General features: G+C 40.8%; 1 protein-coding gene across 2 annotated transcripts in view; it reads left to right on the top strand.

Annotated features, from left to right (window-relative positions):
- EXOC4 (exocyst complex component 4) overlaps window positions 1-27,385 on the top strand; it is a 766,053-nt gene that overhangs the window by 607,177 nt on the left and 131,491 nt on the right. For both annotated transcript variants that reach the window (XM_045495680.1, XM_045495681.1), the window contains exon 13: window positions 12,629-12,784. In XM_045495680.1, coding sequence (XP_045351636.1) covers window positions 12,629-12,784 — 156 coding nt within the window. The remainder of the gene's footprint in view (window positions 1-12,628; window positions 12,785-27,385) is intronic.

Here is a 27,385-nt window from a genome sequence, read left to right on the forward strand (position 1 = left end):
AGTGAATGGGAAGTACCAAGCACAGACCTGTGCGTCAGGAAGATTTTTCTGAGCTTTGTGTAAGATGGACTGAAAAGGCAAGAGTGTGGAGGTGGAGGGAGAGGGACAGATCAGGAGACACTAGGAGGTAAATTTGTAGCCTTGTGGCCGCTGGTTGGCTGTAGAGGGTGGAGAATGCAGGGAGAAGTACTCGGGGAAATTAGCCTTGTCTTTCCTATGCTGTATTTGTAGAGAATTTTTTTTAACTTGAATTCAAGATCTCACATTTACCCATTAAATTTGATGTTATTTTTAGCTCAACGCTTCAGTCTTTTGAGATATTTTTGAATCCTCATTCTGTCATCAGAAAATCTTAGCTTTTCCCCACATTCCGTGCCATTCTTGATAAGCAATCTTTCAGTTTCTTATTATGTCATTTGAAAAAAAAAAACAGTGGGGGCGCCTGGGTGGCGCAGTCGGTTAAGCGTCCGACTTCAGCCAGGTCACGATCTCGCGGTCCGTGAGTTCGAGCCCCGCGTCGGGCTCTGGGCTGATGGCTCAGAGCCTGGAGCCTGTTTCCGATTCTGTGTCTCCCTCTCTCTCTGCCCCTCCCCCGTTCATGCTCTGTCTCTCTCTGTCTCAAAAATAAATAAACGTTAAAAAAAAAAAAATTAAAAAAAAACAGTGTTCAACAGGACGGGGCTAAGTTGAGAATTCGGGGGGCGGGGGCGCACCTCTCGAGACTTCCTTTGAGATTCCCATGTATATGTTACTCAGTGCTTCAGGAGTTCATGTGTTTTTTTTAACTGTGAACCCAGACTGTACCTCAAGAGCAGGGTCTGAAACCTACATTTGAATGCCAAGTTTTTCACCTGTTAGTTATATGACCTTGAACAGTTTCAGCTTCTCTGTGTCTTACTTTTTCATCTGCAAAAAAAGAAAAAAAAAAAGGGATAATAATAGTTCTTCCCTCGTAGGGTTGTCTTGAAAATGTTAGTCTTCTAGACCTATTTTTAGCAAAATAGTAAGCTTCCCCCAAAATGATTAGCCGCGACTCTGATGATGACAAAGATTACCTTTATCACCATCCATGACGGTACCTCCTGTATTTTATTATCTGCCCTATGAGAGACTTGTTAGATTTCTTGCTGGTGTCTTTCGAGTCCTAATCCTTATAATGCAGCTACCTCCCCGCTCAGGTCTCCCCAGATGGGCACGTCCAAGTCTGCAAAGGACAGTACTAGGTATTTGTTCAGGAACCCTCCCAAGGGGTCCCTTTCACTTTCAGGACCAATGGGCCCTACCCTGCTGAATCTTTGTTAAGAACTCTCGTCTTGGACAGCTTACAAATTACCCTTGGAAACAAGGTCTCTTGACCTTGAGCCAAATTGACCATTTCTTCCTTCAAGTCAAGGAGTTACTCAGGAGAGGAACAAAGTTGGCGTGACTTGTGTATTGTGAGCCCTTCTTGGCTCCTCGTGAGGACCACTTCCTAATTGTTCACAAGCCATGTTCAGTAACCTGTTCGAGAATTTTACCTGTAACTCCAAACTCAGCCGATTTCTGTCATTTACCTTCTTGTCTTTTAGGAACATCAGGGCGTTTGCTGTCAGGCGTTTTTCACTGTCTGCCAGGATACCTCTAAGATTATCAGGAAGGCTTCTGTGATTCTCTGCTCTGAATTATTTCTGTGCCCCAAGGTCCTTGCCTAAATTTATTAAACCTGTCAGAATATTCTTGAATTTCAGTAACTTGACACAGTTGGTTACTCAATCCTTAAAACAATATGTTGGTTTCTAGGATTTCATGCATTCGACAAATGTTTATTGAGTACTTCTACAAGACTTTCTAGATACGGCAGTGAACTTAAAGATAAAATGCTGCTTTCATGGGGTTTACATTCTGTTGGAGACGGAAGAGAGGAGATACACAATAAATATAATGCATAAACACAAAGAATTTTAAAACAGTAAGTACCGTCGGGGGAAAATGGAATAGGGTGAGTAGATTCGAGAGTATAGGAGAAGGAGTCTGTAATTTTAAATAGGGTGCCCCAGAGGGCCCGCTCAAGTTGAAGTTTGAGAAGAGGCCCAAAAGAATTTTGGCAGTGAGGTAAAGTATCTGGAAAGAGTGCCCTGGCAGAAGGCTAAGGCCCTGAGGCAGGACTCTGCATGACACATTCCCAGAACCTCAGCAGGGAGACCAGTGTGATTGGAGTGTATTAGAAGGACATCCGTGGGGCGCCTGGGTGGCTCAGTCGGTTGAGCGTCCGACTTCGGCTCAGGTCATGATCTCCCAGTTCGTGAGTTCGAGCCCTGCGCCGGGCTCTGTGCTGACAGCTCAGAGCCCGGAGCCTGCTTCGGATTCTGTGTCTCCCTCTCTCTCTGCCCCATCCCCACTCATGCTCTGTCTCTCTCTGTCTTAAAAATAAATAAAACATTAAAAAAAAAAGTTAAGAAATAAAAAAAAAGAAGGATGTCCAAAAGAGAACAGGGGACAGACCATGGAGGGCCTTGTCGGCCATGGTAGAGGTACTGAGTTCAACTCTGAATGAAAGGGGGAGCCACTGCGGGAATTGTGCCTAGGGCCAGGATGATGTGACTTACATTGTAAAATGTATCGAGAATCGGTTGTAGGGCCACAAGGGTGGAAGCAGGGAGACCATGTGACGGCTGCTGTGGCAATCCAGGTGAGAAACGAAGAGCGTCTCATACTGGTTGGTAGAAGCAGAGATGGTGAGAACTGGTTGAATTCCGAATATATTTGGAAGGGCCAACCTGCGTGATTCCCTGCCTGATTAGATAGTGTGAGAGAAGGAGAGGTGTCAAAAATGACTCCTAGGATTTTTTAATTGAAAAGACAGAGTTGCCGGCTCTTGAGACAGAGGACCCTGCAGGTGTGGGAGCAAACAGATGAGGAATTCAGTTTGGGGTGTCTCAGGGCGCCTGGGTGGCTCAGTTGATTAAGCATCCAACTTCGACTCAGGTCATGCTGTCGTGGTCTGTGGGTTCGAGCCCTGTGTCGGGCTCTTTGCTGACAGCTCAGAGCCTGGAGCCTGCTTCCTATTCAGTGTCTCCTCTCTCTCTGCCCCTGCTCCGCTTGTGCTCTGTCTCTGTCTCTCAAAAATAAATAAATGTTTACAAAAACATTTACATTTGGAGTGTCTCTTAGGCATCCACATGGAGCTAGGGAGCAAGCGGTTGGATGTATGCCTCCAAAGGAGAGAGGTCTGGCCATCAACATATAAATAGTAGCTATAAATGGTGTTTAAAACCATGGACGGGAGTGAATGCAAACATGACAGGGAAGAGGACTATGGGTTTGAAGAAGTTTGCAAGGAGAGGAGAAGTCACCGAAATTGACTGAGATGCAGCCCCCAGTGAAGTAGGAGGAAAGTCAGAGTAGGGTGTCCCAGAAACCAAGGAAAGAAGGGGGAGGGGGTGATCAGCATTCAATCAGCATTAGAACAGAGCAGTGACTGAGCGACAGATTTAACAGCATGGAGGTCATAGGGGATCATCATGAGAGTGGTTTCTGAGGACCGGTAGGAGCAAAACCTGGAAGGGTGTGGGCTTAGGAAAGAAACTGAGAGTGGGGAACTTGTAAATGTAGGTGAAACCCCTATAGTGAGATTTGGCTGCCATGGGGGACAGAGAAATGACATGGCTGGAGGGTTAAGGGCACGTGAAGGTTTTTTTTGTCCTTTCATGTGTTATTTTAAATAGAAGAAATCAGTGCATGTTTAATTACTCTTCAAATGAGTGCTGTTAAGAGAAAAGAATATTCCTGATGTAGGAGAGAAAGGGGCAAATTGCTGAAATTCTGGTTTTTGGCTTGTGAGTAGAAGCAGGACATAATACCCAACCGGAGTGACTGGCCTTAGGCAGGAACACGGATAGGTGTTTGTTTGCCGTGGCTTGGCCTTCTAGGGACTGAACTATTTCTGTGTCATTCGTGTGTCACCGTGTTGTCCAAACAGTACAACTGTGTCTCCATTATACTACTACTTCTGGGAACATAGCTACTGCTTTTGGTTCCTGATATATTGTGGTCATCAAGAGTACCTTGATTCATTCCCCCAGGAGTCTGTCCCACTGTGGTGTCCCTCCTGGCCGAATTCCCTGGAATGGTGTCCACTTATTGGTGCCCATGATCAGATCTTCGCATATATATTATCTGTAGTGATCTACCACCGTTTCTAAGTGTAGGCTTGGGATGAATTATCTCAGGGATGGGAAAAGTTAATTCTGTGAATCTTTGAAGGGGAATAAATAGAAAATCGTTTATATGGCTGTTATACGACAACACGCACACACACACACACACATACACACACACACAAACACCACATATAATCCCATGATGCCTGTTGCCTATTGCTTAATCAGGTTTTTCAAGCCAGAGAGAAAGTGTTTTCTTATTGTGTGTCTCTGAAGATGCAAAGTGTCCTTACTTCCTCTCTTCCCATTTATTGCCCTCCCCCCGATTGGCACCTGCTGAGGAGTAATTAGGGCAGTCCTAATTTGGACAGCCAAATCCTGATTACAGTGAGAGGAAAAACAGGAAATGTTCTAGTTTCGCTGCCAGCAAATGACTGACTTAAATAGAAAGCCATATACAATTCAAATGATCCAAAATGATATAACATTGGGGAAGGAGGAAGGGAAGAGGGAAGCAGCACAGTCTGATTCTTTCTCCGCAGATAGTCTTTTACAGAAATGATCCAATCCACGAGCTCACAATGCCCTCTGCTGAGAGCTGGCTTGTTTTCTGAGTTTACCATGAGAACCTGAACGTCCACTGGGAGTTGAGAGATCTGAGGGAAGGTCAGAGACATCTCCCCTTTCTGTGAGCACCTCACTCTGGAGAGAAAGACTGTACCGTCTAATGATGTCATGTTACATGCTTTGGATAAAGAGAGGTTTCCTAAAAGGGTAATGAGGACTAGAAGTCTTCTCCTTAATTAGTCACACCCCTTGGGGCTCGGAGGAAAACTCAGCTGTGAATTCTCCACTGCACGTATTCTCAATCAGGCAGTCGGTCCATTAGTCTGCTATTTCCAAGCTGAATGCCAGTCTCCCTCTGCTTATTCTTTATTCTGGGGTACCACCAGCAGCTTAGGTGTCCCCAAAGAGTCATTTAAAGGTTGGAAATCATGGGTTGTTTTTTTTTAAGTTTCTGCCTGTTCCAGTTCAACGTCAGTTCATTAAAAAGAAAAAAAAAATTTTTTTTTTTTTTTTTTGGCCTTTCTGCATTGGTTTGGGCCTGGTAGAGAATACAAATAAACCATCTTCTAATCTTTGAGGCTCTGTTGACATAAGTCAGGAGCATGTTTTCATCAGGAGACGGTATAACCATCCTCGGGGTTTATAGAAAACCGAGAACTCGTGCCAGAGCATGAAGAAAGTGACGTGGCGATGAACTTGCAATCGCTGAGGGCAGAAACCGGGTCTGGCACAGGGCTCGGCAACTGATTGGCCCTCGGTATGTCTGCTGCACGAAGGAGGAGCTTCTTAGAGACTGAACAGGTTGAGCCAGCGGTGGGGTAGCATAGGCGGATGTGATGTGTGAGGGAGACGTTGAGAAATCACAATGAGCAGGTGGGCGTCGTGGTTGGGTAGGAATGGGCGGAATAGGGGAGTTCTGAAAACTTCCCGTATCAAGGGAAGGAATACTCTCGGAGGTCGTGGCCAGGAGGCTGACCTACCTTCTCTGTGATCAAAGTGGTGTTCTAAGATCTCAGTGGCCCCATTGTGCTGAATAGAAACTGGACACCGGGGCCCGTGGTGGGTCTTGAAGCCCTAGGGTCTCCTGTGTCACCAGAGGCCAGGGTTCTGCGGACTGAGAGCTTGGTTGAACTTGGCCTTGCTGCGTTCATAACCCGGCTGAGGTTACGGGGCATGGGGGTGGGAGCGCATGCACCGAAAGCCAAGTCTGTCTGGCTTAAAGCCCGAAGAAGAGGCAGTTTTGAAAACCTAAGCTAACTTTGAACCTCAGACGAGCCAAGGGAACGCTGCAAGCTTGTCTCCAGGAAACAAGCTTGTCTCCAGGTTTTCCTCTTGAAACTGTGTTATACCCCTCACCCCCTTGGCTTACATAGCACTGATATATTCATTTGTATTAATGTTGAGCAGATACAAAAGAACACTTATAAAATATGTACACTATCTGGTTCATAGAGAGCACTCAGCAAATGAGAGCTTTTATTTGCTCCTATAATTTATTATGCATGACTATTCTGGCATCCATTATATTGCAATTTAAACATTTTTTATGATGCATTATCTGATCAGTTATTGGTTTACATGCCTTTCTCTCTCAGAAACATTATGGATTCACATCAGACTTATTTGGGGGAGATTTCAAAGCCCACATACTGGATTTCCCACACTAGGGCCCCCTGAGTGATGGGCCTGGGTGAGAATAATTTTGGGGCACCTGGGTGGCTCAGTTGGTTAAATGACTTCGGCTTAGGTCCTGATCTCATGGTTGGTGAGCTTGAGCCCCACATCAGACTCTGTGCTGACAGCTCAGAGCCTGGAACCTGCTTCGGATTCTGTATCTCCCTCTCTCTCTCTGCCCCTCCCCCACTTGTGCTCAGTCTCTGTCTCTGTCTCTCTCTCTCTCTCTCTCTCTCTCTCTCTCAAAAATAAATAACAAACATTAAAAAAATTTTTTTTAAATGTCCCAAAAGTGATTCTCATGGCTGTTACTGGTCTAAACTCTGAGGATCTAGAAGGAAATTATTATGTCTTTTTCCACATAATTATCTCCAACTTTTAGCATGATGTCTGTATATAGGCCCCACTGACATGTTCACTGATCACGTGAATGATTTCCCTCTGCCTTCCAAGTGCACATCAGCTGGTACAGATGCTGCCCATGCAGGCAGGTGGCCCACAGATTCCAGAACAAGCAGCCAATTGTCATTTCTCCCAAGTGACTCAGTCGACCATGATCAGATAGGAGTCTCTTGTAGTAACTTTGCTACAAAGGAATAACGACCTGGACAGGAATGGAACCCTACTCAGGAAGGGACACCGTCACTGTGCAAGGGACTGTCAGGCATTAACTCGTCTCCTCGGTCATAACAGTCCTGAAGACAAGACTCCCGCCATCTAACCAGTAAGAAAATGGATTCGGCTAAGGTCACAGGGTGTGCGGGCGGTTGTACGTGCGCTAAAAGCCAAGTCTATTTGGCTCTAAAGCCCAGAGAAGAGACCCTGAAGTTAAAGAGGAAACAGGAAACCTGAGAAATGTTTCAAGTGGTTCAGAGAGACATGCTAATGGGAGCACAGGCTCCAGAACAGTTTGCACTGGCCCAATTCAAGTTCTGCCCTCACCAGACACTTGATCCTGAGCAGACCTTGGTAGTTCATCTATCAGATGGGAATAATCACAGTGCCCATCACATGGGATTATTACTAGGATGACGAGAGTTAATCCATGTAAAGTGTATAGGAGAATGCCTAGTTCATAGTAAATGCTCAAGAAGTGTCAGCTGACAGTTATTGCTGCCGGTGTTTTTGTTATTTACTTTAAAATTAATTCACTGGGGCGCCTGGGTGGCTCGGTCGGTTAAGTGGCCGACTTCGGCTCAGGTCATGATCTCACGGTCTGTGAGTTCGAGCCCCACGTCGGGCTCTGTGCTGACCGCTCAGAGCCTGGAGCCTGTTTCAGATTCTGTGTCTCCCTCTCTCTCTCTGCCCCTCCCCTGTTCATGCTCTGTCTCTCTCTGTCCCAAAAATAAATAAATGTTAAAAAAAATTAAAAAAAAATAAATAAAATAAAATTAGTTCACTGATCGTATTGTTATTCACTAATAAGATGGCAAAAGAAAGGTATTTTTATAACATCTGTTATTTCCCTGGTGTTTTGTCCTTCGGTGTGGTATTCATTCATTCATTCATTCATACATCCATTGCTTGATTTATTCCACAGTTATTTGTGAAGCACTTTTAGGGGCCAGCATTGTTCTGGATCTAAGAGTATAGAAGTGAATAAAACAGGCAAGGTCCTGCCTTCATGGATTTTACGCCCACATGGAGGACACAGAATACAAGCAAGTAACAATCACAGTAAATTTCTCAGAAATAAGGGTGAGGGAAAGACCTTGCCGAGGACCTTGATGTTTGAGCTAAATTCTGAAGGTTGAGAAGGAGCCATGTAGGAACATGGGGAAGAGCATTCCAGGCAGAGGAGGGAGCAGGTACAAAAATGGCAAGAGGCTTGCAGCCTAAGTGCATTAAGCCTAGCGTAACTGGAACAGAGGGAGAAAGAAGTGAATAGTGAGTAAGGTTGGACAGGTGCAGGGGTCAGATCATTTGGGTTGTTTCTGGCTACACGTGAGAATCACGTGAGAGCTCGAAGCTGTCCATGCTGAGCCCCACTTCAGAATGTGTAATTGATATGTTTTTAAAATGCATCCCAAGTATTTTAATGTGCACCAGAATTAAGGACCATTGACAAAGGATCCCAAGGCCAGGGAATTTGGGTTTTATTCTAAATGCAATAGGATGGCATTCAGGGTTGAAATAGGCAGTTGCCTGGCCTGATGTCTTTCCATAAAGATCTTCAGGATATTCGTGTTTAAAGTTGCTTGTCATAAGAAAAATCTGAACGCTGACAGTTGAGACATATTTTAGATTAATTTGTGGTCGTCTGTTACAACACAATTATTTTCTTCTTGGTTTTTTAAAATATCAGTTATGACCATTCGTATGAGAACTTGTCTATTTAAAGGTTGTTAATAGGGGCGCCTGGGTGGCGCAGTCGGTTAAGCGTCCGACTTCAGCCAGGTCACGATCTCTCAGTCCAGGAGTTCGAGCCCCGCGTCAGGCTCTGGGCTGATGGCTCAGAGCCTGGAGCCTGTTTCCGATTCTGTGTCTCCCTCTCTCTCTGCCCCTCCCCCGTTCATGCTCTGTCTCTCTCTGTCCCAAAAATAAATAAACGTTGAAAAAAAAAATAAAAAAATAAAAAAATAAATAAAGGTTGTTAATAAATCATGCCCAAGAGTTACCTTCTGTAAACTCTCAAATTTCAAATCCTTTTCCACGGGTCTTCCTGAACTCTTTCTGTGTCCCCTGAGCCAGAGTACCCAGATGTTTCTGAAGTTGTGATTCCTGGGTAGAAATCCATACCGTCATAAAGCTCTCTGACCAGCATTGAGTGTGATGGAAAAGTAGCCCAATGTCTGTCTGCTCTTTTCCTACTTATTCTGCCCCATCTTCTCTTAAGGGATTTCAGGGTGTTGTGTTTGTGTTTATTTCAATTAGAGGCATAGCACTACCTGTTACTTTTGCATCCCTCATCGTCATTGTCACTGTGTCACTGGACATCGCGTTATAGTGTGGCCTGCTACGGGTCCGGTCATTCACAGTTGAAAACCCACTACAGCGTCTCAGTGAGAACCATCTTTGTCCGCGGTTCGTCAGGCTGTGCGTCTCATCTGTCTAGCTTGGCTCCTGGGTTTTGAAGTATCTGGAAGATTCAGTCTGGGAAAGTAAACATCATGCCCCGGCTGTCACCAAACAGTTGAATCCAATTAGCCCCACCTGCCCCTGGTTGTTTACCTAATGAAAGACTCAGCATCCCAGCTGTGTCCAGGGACCAGGCCCACGTGGCATTTCCCAACTGTTCCAGAGAGGAAGCGATGCACATCAGAGCCAGTCCACACCAGCAGATGTTTTCTGAACGAAATTCGCTCGACTGTGTCTAGAGGGTGGACCCTTCTCATGGCCGCCTTATCACCTGTTCTGAGAGGTGCACCGATTTTCCTCTTCCTCCTGGGAACGGGTACCGATAGCTGCACAGATGGCTCTGTCTGTGGCCCATTGAGCCGTGAATTAATTAGTAGATTATGGTTCTGGTAGTGGTGATTAACCCTACTCCTCTTGTGGAATAATTGTTGGAAACGTGGCTCTTCTTTTTTGAGGCTATTCGGGTATGTCCTAGAATGTGGTAGCCCACACAGTCCAGCTGATCACAAGATGAGAAACTAATAAACGCAATTGGTTAGGATGGAAACTTTGCCATTTGAATTAAAAACTCCCTTCGGGGTAATTGCATGTTGCTAATCAATGCCAATATTTCAAATTAGAATGCTTTGGCATTTGGGATTGATCTTCATTCTGATGTGAATTAATAATTTATTGTCGAGAGCAGTGTATATAGGTAAGCATCTTAGTTCTTTTCGATTACTGCTTTCTTAATAAAATAGGATCTATGAATATTAGTGAAGCCAGTAATATAATATTGATTATTGAATTAAACCAGTCTTTAAAAAATATATGTAAGTAAACAATGTGGGTGCTTTTAATGTAGTCTTTCACTGACATATTTTTTTTTTCATTTCAGCTAGTGCTAAGGTGAAAACTTCTAGATCCCTAAAGTGTACAATACCACCTCACATCTATATACCCAAACTATTTCCTAAACGCTGAGCATCCATGGGCTCAGAGATTTAGATGCCAGAGAACTGAGTTGGGTTCTGACTCCGTGGAACAGAATTTCACCTGGATTACAGTTCTAAGGGGAATTGAACCACCCAGCAAAATTCTTTCTAGATACAGATGCTGAAGTTTAAGTTTTATGTAATATTCACAGCTCACAAAATACTCTTCCTTTGGTTTTTTTTGTTTTGTTTTGTTTAAAAAAAGTATTTTAAAATGTCAACCCTGGGGGTGCCTAGGTGGCTCAGTTGGTTAAGCACCCGACTTTTCATTTTGGCTCAGGGCATGATCTCACAGTTTGTGAGATCGAGACCTATGCCAGGCTCTGTCTGAATGGATGTCACTCATTGATGACAGTGTCTATGAAGGGGAGGAAGGAGCTTCATTAGAAGTAAATGCAGGATCAAGAGGTTGATTCGTTTCTTCTTCTTCTTCTTTTTTTTAATAACATGGGTTGGGGAATATAATGAGAGAGATAGTAGACATATAGGGAAAGGGGGATTTGAGGGGTGGTAGGGAGGATCCCTAAGGGCCTAGGTAGAGGGATTACTGGAAGTAAATGAGCATGAAACAGATTTGAAGACATTTCTGTGGGGGATAGAGATGGAATGTTGAAAAGTATATAATTAGGAACCCTCCTTTCTACATCAGATAGGAAGAGTGTGGGGGATAAGCAATGAGGAGATAAAGGACAAAGGTTTAACAAATAGGCATTGAGAGAGTGGGAAGGGAAGTTGACCAGAGACAGGTAAAAGGAACACCAAAGAACACTGAGGGCCCACCCGGCATACAGCATCATAAATGTGAGATAGGACCATTCTGTAAGGTTGGATCCAGCACCCCACACACGAATGTGGAAAAGTCAGATTGTGGGATTAATTCATAAATATCACAGGAAAGAGGCAAGAAAGTAACAAGGAAAAAAAGAGAATAGAAGGTACCATTGAGAGTAATTTGAGAGACACAAAAGAAGGTTTTGTAGTCTAATTTCTGTATCACTGACCATAGTCACTGTTAGAAAACTTTTGCTTATGGTGCATTAGAAGATTTCTAGAAATCAGCTATGGTTCTCTTATTCTAGCTTATTTTCAGAGAACCAGGAAAATATTGTTTCCTACAACGTGAAATCCTATTACCTTGAGTCAGGTGCTGATGAGTCAAGGTTTTTAGGTTTCAGCTTCTTTTGTTGACAAATTGTATGTTGGTTAAGGAGGTTTTATCATGCATACACACAATGCATGTGTTGTATATTTAGGAATGCATAATGTCTCCTAGTATAATCCTTACGCCAACATAAATTCCTGCCTCTGTTGGAGGGAAACCTCTCAGTGTGTGGGTCAGCTGGAGAGGGGATAGCCAGCTAATTAGCAGTCCGTTCGTAAATAAGTGTCCTTTCTGTCACCTGGAGTTGCTGATGATTTTTAGACCATTGAAATTAGTTACAGTGACAGAAACGAACAGAAGGAGAAGCTTTTTAATTAAGTTGAAATTGGACGTTTAAGATGAATTTACAGGTACATTCTGGTCAGTGCAGTGTTAATAGCTAACCCATGGGCCCTATTAAAGGACTTGAAGCCTGTCACTCTAGGTCACCAGTCAAAGCCCACTGGAGAGAGCAATAATCAAAGACTTTTTCTGTCTGACATCAGGGGCAGAAGGTTTCTCTATGATGGTAGATTTACTTTGAATAGAGGGGTGTCCATAGTTCAAAAAGTACCTTCAAGTAGAACTAATTGGTGGTTTAAGCCAAGAAGTCAGAGAACAACCTTTTGTAACACTTTCGACCCTTTCTGGTACCATTTATGTTGTTACTTAATAATATTCCTTTATATTAAGCGGTTGCCCTACTTGTTGTTTGTTCAACATTTTTCTTGAAAGATCCTCCCCCCAAACCCTACCATACATTTTTATTTACCCTAAGGGATTAATTATGATAAGGGCTACTAATTAGTATTATTATTACCTTTCACAATTACTCAACAATGAAGAAACTACGCATGAAATCCAGAGAGAGTTTCCCAGTAATGTGACCTGTTAATGGATGTCATGACTCTAACTCACATAATGGATTATGTTAATAAGAGAGACGACTGTAGTATCTTTTTTCCCCCCCCCCCCCACAACAGAGGTAGGTGAAAAAGGCTAACTGGGTACCAGGCAATGTGCTGAAGTGTCTCTTTTCCATTGACTATGTTCAGGGGCATTGTCCAGTCAGAAGAGAAACTTGTCATCAGTGCATCTTGGGCAAAGGACGATGATATCAGCAGACTCTTGAAATCTCTACCCAACTGGGTTAACATGGCTCAACCCAAACAGCTGAGGCCGAAGAGAGAAGAGGAAGAAGATTTCATAAGGTAAAAGATCTCTTTTCTAAGTTGTATTAAACATCGAGAGGAAAAACATCTGTTTAGCCAACACTCTCTTGCGTGAAATTGTGGGCAATTCTGAATATCAAGCAGCAACGAAATGAACTTAGTAAAGTCTTTCTGTGCTAACACACCCCATTTCCCATGTGAAGATGACTCTTGTACTCAAAATTTTTGGAGGGCTTGATGTGAATCAAATATCTTTTAATTTGTAGGTCATTTTTCCCTCTCGGGGGAAGCATGTAATTCTTTCATTAACGCATGTATTTATTCAGCAAAGCTGCAGTCACCTTATTATGTGCCGTACTGTGGGAGCAGGGCAGTTAACGATGCAAAGTTCTTGCCCGTACAGAGTATATTCAAATTGTTCTCAGCATGTTCTTTAGTTGAACTTTCTGGAAACGGGCTTCTCAATTTTGTTCGTATACATTGGGTTATCTCTGATTGTTTCCTACTTATTTTAAAAAAGTAAGGTCTCTCTTTCAACTTTGTCACTCAAAATATACCTCTGTACAATATAAATGATTTACTTAGCCGTGACAATATGGCCTAATATGACGAAACTACTCGTTTTCACCTGGCTGGCTTGCCACAGTGGAATATTTCCACCTGTCACTTTGGAGCTGCATCAAGTAGAAAAAAAATTGAGGTAACACTTTGTCACATTAAAATTAGATTTCTTCTTGCTGTTTTTGCCCATCCAGGTAAATGAATAAATAGTAAAAAGAAAATAAAAGCACCTTGAAAGGCAAAGACTAAAAAAAGAAAGAAGGATGTAATGACCAGTATTTTACTTCTAATTCACCATAGAACTGTGAGCTCATCTTTTTCTCAGAATGTGGGTTGCAACTGTAGATAAATAGGTTTTTACTGCTCACAAAGTTGACTGTATTCATACATGAATGATAGTGCCACATTTTCCCAAACTTTTATTATGAAAATTAGCAAATTTCATTGCCGTTTAAAACCTTCTCAACATCATGAGACTCAACAATTCACCTATAGTGTAACCTAAAGTCCTCCTATTTTTGTTTTCTTCTTCATTATTTACACTGTCTCAGAAATACTCGTCAGCTACTTACATTGATATAAGAAAACTACATGTATAATTTTCTTTTTACATCAATGTGGTTTATTTGGTGGGGAGGGGGGCAGAGCAGTTTTAGGTTTACAGAAAGTACTGAGCCAAAAGTATGGGGTTCCCATATGTACCCTCACCCCCTGCCCTCGCTTGCCTCTATTTTTAACATCTTGCATTAGTGGGATACATGTGTTACACTTGATGAGCTAACATTGATACATTATCAGTTGAAGTCTGTAGCTTGCGTTAGGGTTTACGCTCTGTGTTGTATATTCTACAGGTCTTGACAAATAAAATGAATGTACCTACCATTATAGTATCTTTTAGAAAAATAGTTGCACTGCCCTAAAACTCTGCTCTTTTCCTCCTGTTCATCCCTGCCTTCCTTTCCCCCAAGCCCCTCGCAAGCACTGATTTTTTTCTTACTGTCTCCATAGTTTTCCAGAATATCATATAGTTGGAATCCTAGCCTTTCCAGATTCGCTTCTGTGCTTAGCAATATGTGTTTAAGATTTCTCCATGTCTTTTGTGGCTTGATAGCTCTTTTTTCTTTTTAATCCCTGAATAATATTCCATTATATGGATGTACTATAGGATTTTCGTATCTGTTCACTTGGTGAAAGACATTTTGATTGCCTCCAAGTTTTTGGCAATTATAAACACAGGTGCTGTAAACACTTGTGTACAGGTTTTTGTGTGGGTGTAAGTTTTTGATTGATTTGAGTAAGTACCATGGAATGTGATTGCTAGATCATGCACTAAGAGTATGTTTAGTTTTGTAAAAAATCTTTACTGTTTTCCAAAGTGGTACTATTTTGCATTCCCCATATCAGCAGTGAAGGAGAATTCCTCTTTAGCATTTGGTGCTAAGTTTTGGACTTGGTACATTCCAATAGGTGTAAGTGATATCTCATTGTTTTGATTTATATTTCCCTAATGACATATGGTGTTGAGCCTCTTTTCATATGCTTATTTGACATTTGTATATATATTTTTGTTGAGATGTCTGCTCATTTTTTATTTTTTTTTTTTTTAATTTTTTTTTTCAACGTTTATTTATTTTTGGGACAGAGAGAGACAGAGCATGAACGGGGGAGGGGCAGAGAGAGAGGGAGACACAGAATCGGAAACAGGCTCCAGGCTCTGAGCCATCAGCCCAGAGCCCGACGCGGGGCTCGAACTCACGGACCGCGAGATCGTGACCTGGCTGAAGTCGGACGCTTAACCGACTGCGCCACCCAGGCGCCCCTCTGCTCATTTTTTAATTGGGTGGTGTTTTCTCATTGTTGAGTCTTAAGAATTCTTTGCATGTTTTGGACGCTTTTATCTGATACATGTTTTACAAAGATTTTCTCCTAATCTGTGCCTTGCTTTTCATTCTCTTCACAGCTTCTTTTGTAGGACAGAAGTTTTACATTTTAATGATGTCCAACTTACTGATTGTTTTTCTTTTATGGGTCGTGCTTTTCTGCTTTCTGACTTTAATTGAGTATTTTATATGATTCTACTTTTTCCCCTCTCTTAGCATATAAATTATGCTTTTCTTTTACCTTTTTTTTTTCTAGTGGTTTCCCTAGAGTTTGCAGTATACATTTATAACTAATTCAACTCCACTTTCAAATAACACTCTACCACTCATGGGTAATGCAAGCACCTTATAACAAAGTATTCCCTGTTCCTCCTTTGCATCCCTTATGACATTGCTGCCATTCATTAATTTCATTCACCATAAGCAATAATCACTATATGTATTGTTATTATTCTTTTGAACAAAACTGTTATCTGAGAGATAGGTTAAGAGTACGAGAAATAAAAGGTTTTATTTTCCTTCATTGATTCCTTCTCTGGTACTCTTCCTTACCTAATGTAGATCCAAGTTTCAGAACTAAATAATTTTCCTTTTCCCTAAAGAACTTATTTGTTTATTTTATTGTTTTTTTATGTATTTTAATAAATAAAAGTGTTTTATTTATTTTAATAAATAAAAGTGTTTTATTTATTTTAATGTTTGTTTATTTTTGAGATAGAGAGACAGATTGTGAGTAGGGGAGGGGCAGAGAGAGAGGGAGACACAGAATCCGAAGCAGACTCCAGGGTCTGAGTTGTCAGCACAGAGCCTGACGTGGGGCTCGAATCCATGAACTGTGAGATCATGACCTGAACTGAAGTCGGTGGCTTCATCCACTGAGCCACCCAGGTGCCCCTAAAGAACTTCTAACATTTCTGTAAGGCAGGTCTGCTAGTGACAAATTCCCCCAGTTTTTAAAAATTGGCTTCATTTAGTGATTCGTAATTTGGGTAGCAATCCCATCCAGCAAGTAGATGGGAGATCGCAGATTCCCTCAATTTGTTTTTGTCAGAAAAAGTACTTCTTCTTTGCTTTTTTTTTTTTTTTAACGTTTATTTATTTTTGAGACAGAGAGAGACAGAGCATGAACGGGGGAGGGTCAGAGAGAGGGAGACACAGAATCTGAAACAGGCTCCAGGCTCTGAGCGGTCAGCACAGAGCCCGACGCGGGGCTCGAACTCACGGACCACGAAATCATGACCTGAGCCGAAGTCGGCCACTTAACCGACTGAGCCACCCAGGCGCCCCTCTTCTTTGCTTTTGAAAAATAAGTTTTCAGGATACAAATTTTTTAGGTTGGTGATTTCTTCCTTTTAACATTTTAAATATTTCACTTCATTATTTCTGCTTCTATGGTTTTTGAAGAGAAGTCTAATGTAATTTTTATCTTTGTTCTTCAGTAGGTAATTTTTTTTCTCAAGCTTCTTTCAAGATTTTATTCTTTGTTTTTGAATTTGTGCCATTTGAATATTGTATGACTAAGGGTAGATTTTTTTTCTGGTGTTTATCTTGCTTGATGTTCTCTGAGCTTCCTGGATCTCTATTTAGATGTCTGTCACTGGTTTTAGGAAATTCTCAGTCACTATTGCTTCAGATATGTCTTCTGTTACTTTTTTTTTTTTTTCTCCTCTTTCTTCTTCTGGTATTCCCATTGTGCACATTTTTTAGATGTTCCACGGTTCTTGGATATTCGTTTCTGGCTTTTCATTCTTTCTTCTCTTTGGATTTCAATTTTGGAAGTTTCTATGGACATTTCATCAAGCTCATTGATTCTTTCCTTGGTTATACCCAGTCTACTGAAAAGCCCACAAAAGATGCTCTTCATTTCTATTACGGTGTGTTTGATTTCCAGAATTTCCTTGTGATTCTTTCTTAGGGTTTCCATCTCTCTGTTTACATTACCTGTAGTTTACTTTTTACCAAATATTATGATATAGGAACATATATCAAAAGCACACCTTGGTATATTTTCATTCTTTTTATTGTGTAACCTGTACCCAAATTAAGAAACAGAGCAGTAGCAACAACAAGCCTTTTCATGCTTCCTGCTAGTCACTACTTGCATCTCCAAAAGTTGCCCTTATCTGACCTCTAAACACAGAGATTAGTTTAATCTTTTTTTGTATTTTATGTAAGTGGAATCATGAAGTTATATATTCTTGTGTGGCTGGCTTCATTTGTTCCCCATCATGTTGGCAAGATTCCTCCACATTGTTGTGTATAGATCCTTATTACTCTATAGTCTGTATTGTATTACATTGTGTGAATACACAAGTTTTTTTTTTTTTTTAATTTATTACGTGTGTGTGTGTGTGTGTGCATGCATTCGTTTACTCTACTGCTGATAGGCACCTGGGCATTTCTAGGTTGGAACTATTTCAAATAGTGCTGCTATAAATATTCTACTACCTGTATTTTGGTAGCCATATGTATACATTTCTTTTGGCTATGTTCTAAGAGTAGAGTTGCTTCGTCACAGGATATTCATGTGTTGAGTTTTAGTACACACTGTTAAATGGTTTCCCAAAGTGGTGGGAGGAGTTTACACCCTCAGAGCAGTGTATGAGAGTTCGGGTTGCTCCATATCTCATCTATACTTGATATTTCCTTTTTTTTTTTTTTTTTAATTTTAGCCTTCTTGTATTGGTAGAGGTCTCTTGTTGTGGTTTAATATCCATTTATCTCGTGACTGATGAAGTTGAGCACCTTTTTTATGTGTTTATGTATGTACCAGCCATTTGAATATGTTCTTTTGTAATATATTTGTTCACATCTGTTGCTCATTTTCAATTACATTGTCTGTCTTTTCCATACTGATTTGTAGGCATTCTTTATATATCAGGATGCAACTCCTTTGTTAGAGATAGACAGGTATTTAGAAATCCTTGTTTATACCAAAGTCACAGAGCTGTTTTTCTCAAAAACCTTTATTGTGCTGAATATATTTTTCCACAGCATCTGAAGTAAATTATAAACTCTTGCATTTTTATTTCCTCTCCCTGCTCTCTACTCCTCCTCTTATTTTTTTTTAATCTTTTAATGTTTATTTCTTTTTGAGAGAGGTAGAGAGCAAGTAGGGGGAAGGGCAGAGAAAGACAGATAGACAGAATCCGAAGCAGGCTCCAGGCTTGAGCTGTCAGTGCAAAGCCTGATGCAGGGCTCGAACCCATGGACTGTGAGATCGTGACCTGAGCCAAAGTCGGATGCTCAACTGACTGAGCCACCCAGGTGCCCCATATACTTACCCTTACTTTAGATTGTATTGTCATGGTAATAATTGCACAAAGAGTAGCCTCATGAGTTGTTTTTTCTATCTAGAGAGGTCAAGAATGATTAAGACACTGATTAATTGGAGCCTCGAGTAAGAATAATCAAACTGACCTTGGCACAGAAGTCGGGCCACAGGCTCCCCCTGTCTTAGTATTACTGTCTCATTTTCCTGCTGCCAAATTTTTAAGAGATCTGGGTAAGCATATTGGCACACCTTCTCTTTAACTGTATCCATTTAATCATATCTATAGCCTGAATAGTTTTATTAGAAGTAATTTCTGGAGGATAAATTATTTTCCTCAACTTTTCAGGTTACTTTAAATGAATGTAAATCTTCTTCCTATTTCCTCGGCTTATTATTTTGTAACCCCTTAATTGTCTTCTACGTTTGCAAAGAGATTTTCAATTAGTTTTATTAGTGTCTTAAGTAGCTCAAAAGAAAGAGTTTCTAGTCCAGAAAAGAGGATGCCAATCCAAAGAGCCACGGATCTGTGCACCACCTCACGCTTCTGATTTAGAAGAGCTAGACTGGGGTCCTGGCTTTCTTACTCACGCTCTGCTCACTGAATCTTACCACTCTCCATCTAAAATTTGAAGGCAAAACCACTTATACATACATTTAAAAAAAATTTTGGTGAACCTGAATATACGTCAAGGCAGTATATATAAAGTCAAGTATAACCTTAGGTATGTAATTCAGTGAAATGTTATATGTGTTTATACCCATGGAACCCCCTCCCAGATCAAAATACAGAACCTTCCTAGCACCCGGATGGCTTACCCTCAAGATAAAAGCACTATTCCGACTTGTATCACCATAGATCAGTTTTGAATGGCCCCCAATTTTATATACGTTTAATCATAGCATCGGGTTTATTTTGCTGAACATTGTGCCCGAGAGATTTGCCCATGGTTCTGCAGGTAGACATAGCTTGAAAACAAATTATATGTACTTCAACAATAGAAAAGTAATTTTTTTCAATCTTTTGTTTATGATTCTTTCCTCTTAAACTGTCACATTCTCTATTCTGATTAGAAGTTGAGAGCAAAGATAAGTAAGAGTGAACACCCTTTGTTGATATTCCAATGTGGTAGAATTGATAGAGCCTTGATTTAGCACATTAGAGTACCGTGGAGCATGGCGGGGGCCAAAAAGACTGAAAAGTCACACTCCCCTCCTATAATTAGTTTTTAAAGCTCAGAGGGCTATTTGGCGCATGAATGAGTATAGAATCGAGTGCCCTTTGCATTGAATAAAGGTTATATTCCCTTCATTACTAAATGAGGCCCTTTCCTATTCTTGTACTTTAACCAAAAAATAAAGTGCGTTATTTCCAGGTTTAACTTTGAATAGAGGGGGGAAAAATAGGTCAAGCCAGGGCTTTAATAGAAAAAGGAAAAATAGCAAATATCCCTTTCTTCCCAAAGAAGCTGAAAGCAGGCTCTCTAGCCTATTGTCTTTGCACCTGTCATATATATGTATATATTTATCCTTTTGGGATCAATGAATATCTACTAATAAAAGCAGTCCCGCTTCCTGGAGATGTAATTAACCAAAGAGGTAAGGTGTTGGGACAAGTAACAGGGGTGAGGAGGGATTGTCTAGGATTGGAGCAGGCCGTATGTATTAGAAAGACTGTCCCCCAAAACCTCTAACCCCCATGTCACTCAGGGACCCTGGATTTCAAAAAGAAGAATCCTTTCTCGAGAGCTAGGTTTGAAAATCCTTAAGTAGATAAATGTGTTTGGCGAGACCAGGACCAGAGTTTTCAGGTGATAGAAGTCAAAGAATATGGAAAGCCTACGAGTTAGTCTTGAAGCATAGCAGGCAGAAAGACAAATGATGGAAGATTGTACAATCGGTTCCAACAGTCACAACAATCAGAGTTGACAGTGCCCGGAACCGTACAGCAATGTTGTGAGTTTTCAGGTAAGTTATTCCCATTCAGATGAGAAGACTGAGGTGTAGAGAAATTAAGTCCCCCAGATTTACAGAGCTACTAAGCAACAGAACTAAAATTTGAGCCCAAGTGGTCTACTCTCAGAGCTACCGCCCTACAAACCACCAGCCTAAAAATATACCAGGAGTTTACAGTTTGGGACATTCGAAGTATTCCTTCATTTTCATTGATCATTATAATCTCGACTGATTTGCTAGTCATTATATGCTAATGTCAGACATTTATCATACAGGTGCTTTTACTCTAGATTTAGTTTGCAATTATTAGTATTCATTATATGACATTGTTATGAATTCTCTGAGTTTTATTGTTTGTCATCAAAGAGAAGAAAAAAGAAAAAGAATCATTGTTGAAAGAAGAGGACACAGAGGGGATGAAAATACAAAAATGATATAAAAGAAATTATGTAGGTTCAGATAGAGTGTGATGCAGACCTAAGTAGGGAAGAGAGACTAAGGATATTTTAGCTATTTTTAGTTACTGAGTTTTTTAAAAGATAAGCTTTTCATGTTATCTGGAGAATCAAGTGAGTGCTGTGTTCATTAAGGGTGCTTTTTGTTGTTTTATGAAATTTGGAACTCGGTATGATTAAAGAACAGCAAAAGATTACTTTCAAAGAGCAAGACCATTCCTGACATTTTATTTGGCGTGAGTTCCACGTTGGATGGTTAAGGAAGAAAAGAGCCAGAGCGAAAGCAGAAAGGAGGTTTGCATATTCACCTGCCTTCTGTGAGACCCTAGTAGTACATCACAGATCCTCAATAAATGTGGAATGCGTGAAGCTGAATTTAAAAATAGGAAGAATCCCCCACTCTTCGAATGAAAAGAGTAAAATGTAAAGAATGGTGAGCCGGTATCTTCATTGGGAGAAAATGCCTTCTGTGGCCCCTGTAAAGGTTGCCCATGTAGGAATATGTTCCTTTTAGAAGCTCACTAGTTTCCAGTCTCCGCATGGCCATTAATTAGTGTGTTTCACTTTGCTTTTGCCTTCGGTAGGTCTTTATACCTCTTTGGTTTCTTCAGCCCGCTCAGATTAGACAGAGAGGCAGAAACCTAGTAGGTTTAGGAATATGTTTAGATGAAACATGGTATGAGTAAAGTAGAGCATAAATAACTTTCGTAACAATTCCACTGGGAAATTTAAAAGGTTCTCAAGATAAGCGTAAGCAACAGCTGTTAAAAGGTTCCCAGTAGCTACAGCTATTGAAGAATCTTCAGATGAATTGAAGGAACAAGTAAAAAAATCTAGTGCAGGAAAAATAGACTAGCTAGCTTGAACAAGACGTTCATTAGAATGGAGACATTTATTCCACTATCTCTGCAGGCTTAATATGACTTTAAAAATATAATTATAAGAGGAAAGATGAATCAGAAAATATGAATATATTAACTAAGTACAGGGGCAGAAAATGCTTTGCTAAAATGTTTTTTTCCCCTCATTTAAACAAGATGAAGGTCATAGATGGATGTAGGGCATTGCCAGGCAAGAATGGATGAGAGGCAGACTTAAATCTCAAAATTAAACAAGAAAGACAGGTAATTAACTGGAGACTCAGCTACAAAACATATCAATTAATGTTCAGGACGATTGCATTAGGCACTTTGTTATTATATTATAATGATATCACTCTTGTTAGCATAAGATCGGCAGTAAATGGAAAAACACTTAAAATCTCCCCTATATATATTCCATAAATGCTAACCTATTTAGACAATTATTTGAGGATTATAATTATTCATTAGTGTTATTTCAAAGTCACTAATAGAGCATCTTCTACATTGTGTTTTTTGTAGAGTTTCAGATCATAGAATTATTTAACTTTTTAAACTTAGATTTTACTTCATTTAACACCATTCTCCTCTCTCACTTAGAATCTTAATCAAAGAACAAATAATCTCCCTGATTTAGTCCCACGCAGCCCTTCAGAAAGAGGCTGAGAATGATGTTCTGTGCCATTGTGGAGGGAAGGATATCTGTTACCTAGCCTGGGGTAGGAACCGGAAGAGGTGTTCCTAAGACACCAGCCAGCAGTGAGCTGGTCTAAAACCACCGCTGAAAAGTCCTGCTCTTGTCGTTCCCCAGCTCTGTGCTGCAGGCTGATGTCCCTGCCAGTTGATTGAGGACCACTCACCTTCTCACCAGCATCCCTTTCTCCCTACTGAACGTTCTCTGCTTCTCAGCCTACGGTGCTCATTCCTACCTGTGTGTCTTTCCATGCGCGTTACTCTTCCTGGAATGCCCTCTGCCTATCCCACCCCTGCCTCCTGTACTCCCATCCTGTTCAGCTTGCAAGACACACAGCTCAGGTATCAGCTGACACTCCAGCATTTCCCTCTGGGCACCCTTTCCCCCTCTGCGCCCCTTCCCGTTTTCCTTCTGGGTAAGGAGCTCCCAGTCTGGAGGTGGGGGGTGGGGGGTAGTTAAATAAGCAATTTGTAGTGTAGGGAGTCCTGCTAGAGGTAAAGATATGTGTACAAATATAAAAGACCAGTGGAAACATTAAAAATAATAATATAACTGCATCAGGAACGGGGAGTGGTATAATTGAAGGAGGGAAGAAGAGTGGTCAGAATCAAAATGTGGAAAATTACTACATCAGCAAGTAGCAGTTTCCATTGGTTATGTAGAGAGGTGGATATAACGACTGGAAGAAATAGGAACAGAAATTGTTTGTTTTCTTAAGCTGTAGGTGCTTTTTTTTAGGGTCACAGGACTAAGGATGAGTAGGAGTAGGACAGGGGAATCGTTGCTCAGCATTATAGATTATTTAACTACGAGTAATTGTTACTTAGTTTTAATTTTTTATTTGACTAAAAAAAAATCCACATATCCTCAAACCCTGTTACTATTGACTGCCAGCTCACTAATCTGAACACATTGCCTTCCAACATTTTTTTATCCTTGAAAAATATCTTTTTTATTTTTTTTATTTTTATTTTTTTTTATGTTTATTCATTTTTGAAAGACAGAGATAGAGCACAAGCAGGGGTGGGGCGGAGAGAGAGGGGGGACACAGAATCCGAAGCAGGCTCCAGGCTCCGAGCTGTCAGCACAGAGCCCAACGTGGGGCTCGAACTCACGAACCGGGAGATCATGATCTGAGCCGAAGTCAGACGTTCAACCGACTGAGCCAGCCAGGCGCCCCATCCCTGAAAAATATCTTAATCTTAAACCAGCTTCACTTTTCTGCCAATTGTATGCAAAGCATTTACTCTTCTCTGTATTACCTCACTTTGCCTGAGGCATTCCCATCTCTTTCTTTGTCTTCCTCCTAAAACCCCTGAGCCCCCCAATCATTCATCAGTTCCTTCCCCTTCTCTGTTCCAAGAAAGCTACCTTGAAGACCGGCCACCTAATTGCTTAGTTTGGGAGTCATTGCCTTTGCTTGAGATCAGTTGTTTCCTGTCTCTGCTCAGCGTAGATTTAGATTATTCAAAGGAAATTGTATGGCAATTTGAGAAATAACCAGAATGATCAATGAACTGGAATATTTCGGTGAGGAAGTTCAATGGTACATGAATTTTGATTTCTAAATCTGTAATCATTCTTGGTAGTTAAAAAACCAAAGTGTATGTTCAACTTATAATTACTGGTTATTTTAATCCTATATTTGATCATCTGTTTTGAAGCTTAATAAATGTTCTTAATGGAAAACTAAACTGCATACCTCAGAAGTCCTAGCACCTGTAGAAAAACCTTGTGCCTCATTGTTTATATTCAGTGTTGTTTGACAACATCCTACAAAGAAAACTTAGTAGCCAGGCTTATTTGAGTAGCTTGGCTAAAGAAGGAGACATTCTTGTTCCAAGCTAACAGCGCTTCAATGCAATTTTATTCCAAGTGGATTCTATATCAGAACACTGAGCAGGTGCTATCAGCCTGAAAATAATGTGCTGTTCACAATTAGCTCTTTGCTTGTTAGAACCCAGTATTAATTTCCATGGAATTTTTCACTCTCCCTACCCACTGTTACATCAGTGTACTCGTCTCCTTGGGTCTAACAAGGGGGTACAGAATGTGGGGAAACCCTGGAGACTCAGCTTTGGGTTCATCCTCACTCTGCCCCTAATTCTCTGTGTCTTTAACCAGCTTCCCTCACTTCTCTGCACCTCTGTCCTTCCTTTCTAAATGACAGTCCTCTCTAAATGACTCTGCACCTCTCTCCCTCCTCTCTAGAACTTACAGGCCGGAGAGTGAGTGAGTGAGTGAGCGAGTGTGTGTGTGTGTATGTGTGTGTGTGTGTGTGTGTGTGTGTGTGTGTGTACGTACGTACACTACATTAGGCCATGCTGAATGTTCAGGAGAATCGTATATTCATACTGTGAATTTATATTTTAGAGTAGATGGAGCCCTCTGTGTAATCAGTACACCTAGTGCATTCTGTCCATTTTTAGCATAATGTTTTAGGTACTGAGGGTTCTAGTTTTAGTATGTTTACATTTATGACATATTTTTTTGCAATGTTTTTTTTTGCAATTTTTTTTGCAATGTTTTTTGCAAACATTCATCATTTTTTTGATATCTCTGAATCACAGCCTTTAATTATTAAGTTGATATTATAAGAAAATTCGGTCAATTCTTTTATGACTATTGTTTTCCAGAAAAACGTTGTCATAAAAACAGAGGGTGCCTGAAAGGCTTTTGAAATCAAGTTCCTAGTCAAATTAGGATTCAACACTGATGTCAAAGGTATAGGGTTAATGGCCAGAGTACTTAACTACTAACATTGGTCTAGAATTTGGGTATTGAATGTCAGGCCTAGAATGAGTCACACAGTGGTTGCTTAGTAAATGCTTGTTGAATGAAAGGATGTCTATACTCATGGACTACTTCATATACAAGTACTGGAGTGAAACAAGAGAAAGGATAGCATAGGAGTCTTAGTGTAGGGGGTATGTATTAGCTCGGGCTGCCATAACAAAACACCGTAGATTGGTGGCTTAAACAACAGAATAGTTGTTTAACTGAATAGTCCCAGAAGCTGGAAAGTTCAAGATCAAGGTGTCAGCCAATTAAGAGCTCTCTTCCTGGCTCGCACAGGCCCGTTTTATTGCTATATCCTCACATGTCAGAGAAAGAGAGATCTCTCTCATGTCTCTTCATATAAGGGTATTAACCCATCATAAGAGCTCTACTTTCATGACTTAATTACCTTCCAAGATCCCATCTCTAAATACAATCACTTCGGGGCTTAGGGCCTTACCAACATGAATTTCGGGAGGTGGGGGGAATACATTTCATCCCATAGCAGAGTGAAAATACTTAACTGTTCACCTATATTCTGAGCTGCAGTTTTACATTAGCGATAGGAAATTAGCCAGAAATAAACAAGCCAACTGTTTGATGTATAGAATATATTGTTAGTAATACAGGCAAAAGAATAAAATGCTGCTAGAGAAGAAAAATGAGAAATTAAACTATAATTATAGAGAAAATTTAAAGAATTCTTGGTCATATGACAATGCAGTTCTGAGTCAAATAGAATCAGAGGTTTGTTTTATTGTGTTTTGTTTGTACATAATGAATTTCCATAGTGTACTGGGACTCATCACCCAGTCACTTACATTGACCTGTGATTAAAATCTTGGCCTCTAATCAGAGAGAGACTCACTATTTGAACCCCAGTGTTTTGCTCCCAACCCAGCCTCTATAGGCTTTATGATGAAAAGGGTGATGGTTTCACGGCTCTCATTTAGACAGGGAACCCTCATGGAGGTGAAACTGCCTTTAGCAGAATGGTGCCTTTGCCCCGCCATCACCTTGGTGGCTCTAAGCCATTTTTTTCGAGAAGAGACTTATCTGAGCATAATAGTTTTTCTGTGCTCACCCTTAAGAACACAACACATAAACGACTCCAGAATTCTTATACAAGGACGGAAAGATGGACTGACAGAAGAAATTATGCATTTATGCCTGCGTGGATTAAACATGTCAAAACATAACTGGCTGTCGTTCTGCATTTTTTCTCTCCAGATTTGAAATGAGAGTGGCAAAGACAGTTCGCAACAGTTCTGATTGCTTTAGTAATATTGTTCAAGTTTTTAATTTGGCACGTTAAAGCGTCCTCATACATGTTATGTTATACCTTGTATTGAACCTTCGTTTTCAGAAACTCGGTGCACTGGCAAGAAACTTAAAAAGCCCTGTCAAAGGATCCAGCTAGGAAGTGATTCCTAGGAGATTGCTCTCCTAGAAACTGTTTTGGGCAGTGATTTTGAAAAGTGCCACAATTATCCATCTGTTTCTCGCTTTTTTTGTTTTTCGTGAACTTAAACTTTTTTTTTTTTTTACTGATAAATTCACAGAAAAGTCGAAATAACAGTCCAGTGAATGCATGTATGCCTTGACTTAGATTTACTGACCGTTCACATCTCGCCATACCTACTCCATTCTCCGAAATAAATGCACATACTTCTCTCTTGCCAAACCATCAAAAGTAGGCTAAAGACATGGCGCCCTTTCACTCTTAGACACTTGAGCGTGCATCTCCCAAGGACAAGGGCACTTGCCTAACACATGCACATCATTACCACATATATTCATTGTATGATGCGTGCATTAACAATTTACCACAACAAAGTTAGTGGCTTAAAACAACACGGATCCATTTTCTTACAGTTCTGTAGGCTAGAAGTCTAACACAGGTCTCAGTGGGCTAAAATCAGGATGTCAGCAGGGCAGCATTCCTTTCTGAACGTTCTAAGGGAGAATCCATTTCCTCGTCTTCTCCAGCGTTTAGAGGCCACCCTCATTTTTTGGTCTCCTTCCTCCTTCTTCAAAGGCAGCAACATGACACCTCTCTGACCTTCTTCCATCATCATGTCTCTCCCTGACCACAGCCAGGAAGGGTTCTCCACTTTTAAGGACTCCTGTGATTAGACTTGGTTTTACAAAGTAGAAAAGAGCCTGTTCTGAGATTTGACAGATG

This window comes from Leopardus geoffroyi, chromosome A2, assembly GCF_018350155.1.
Source record: "Leopardus geoffroyi isolate Oge1 chromosome A2, O.geoffroyi_Oge1_pat1.0, whole genome shotgun sequence".
NCBI classification, from domain to species: Eukaryota; Metazoa; Chordata; class Mammalia; order Carnivora; family Felidae; genus Leopardus; species Leopardus geoffroyi.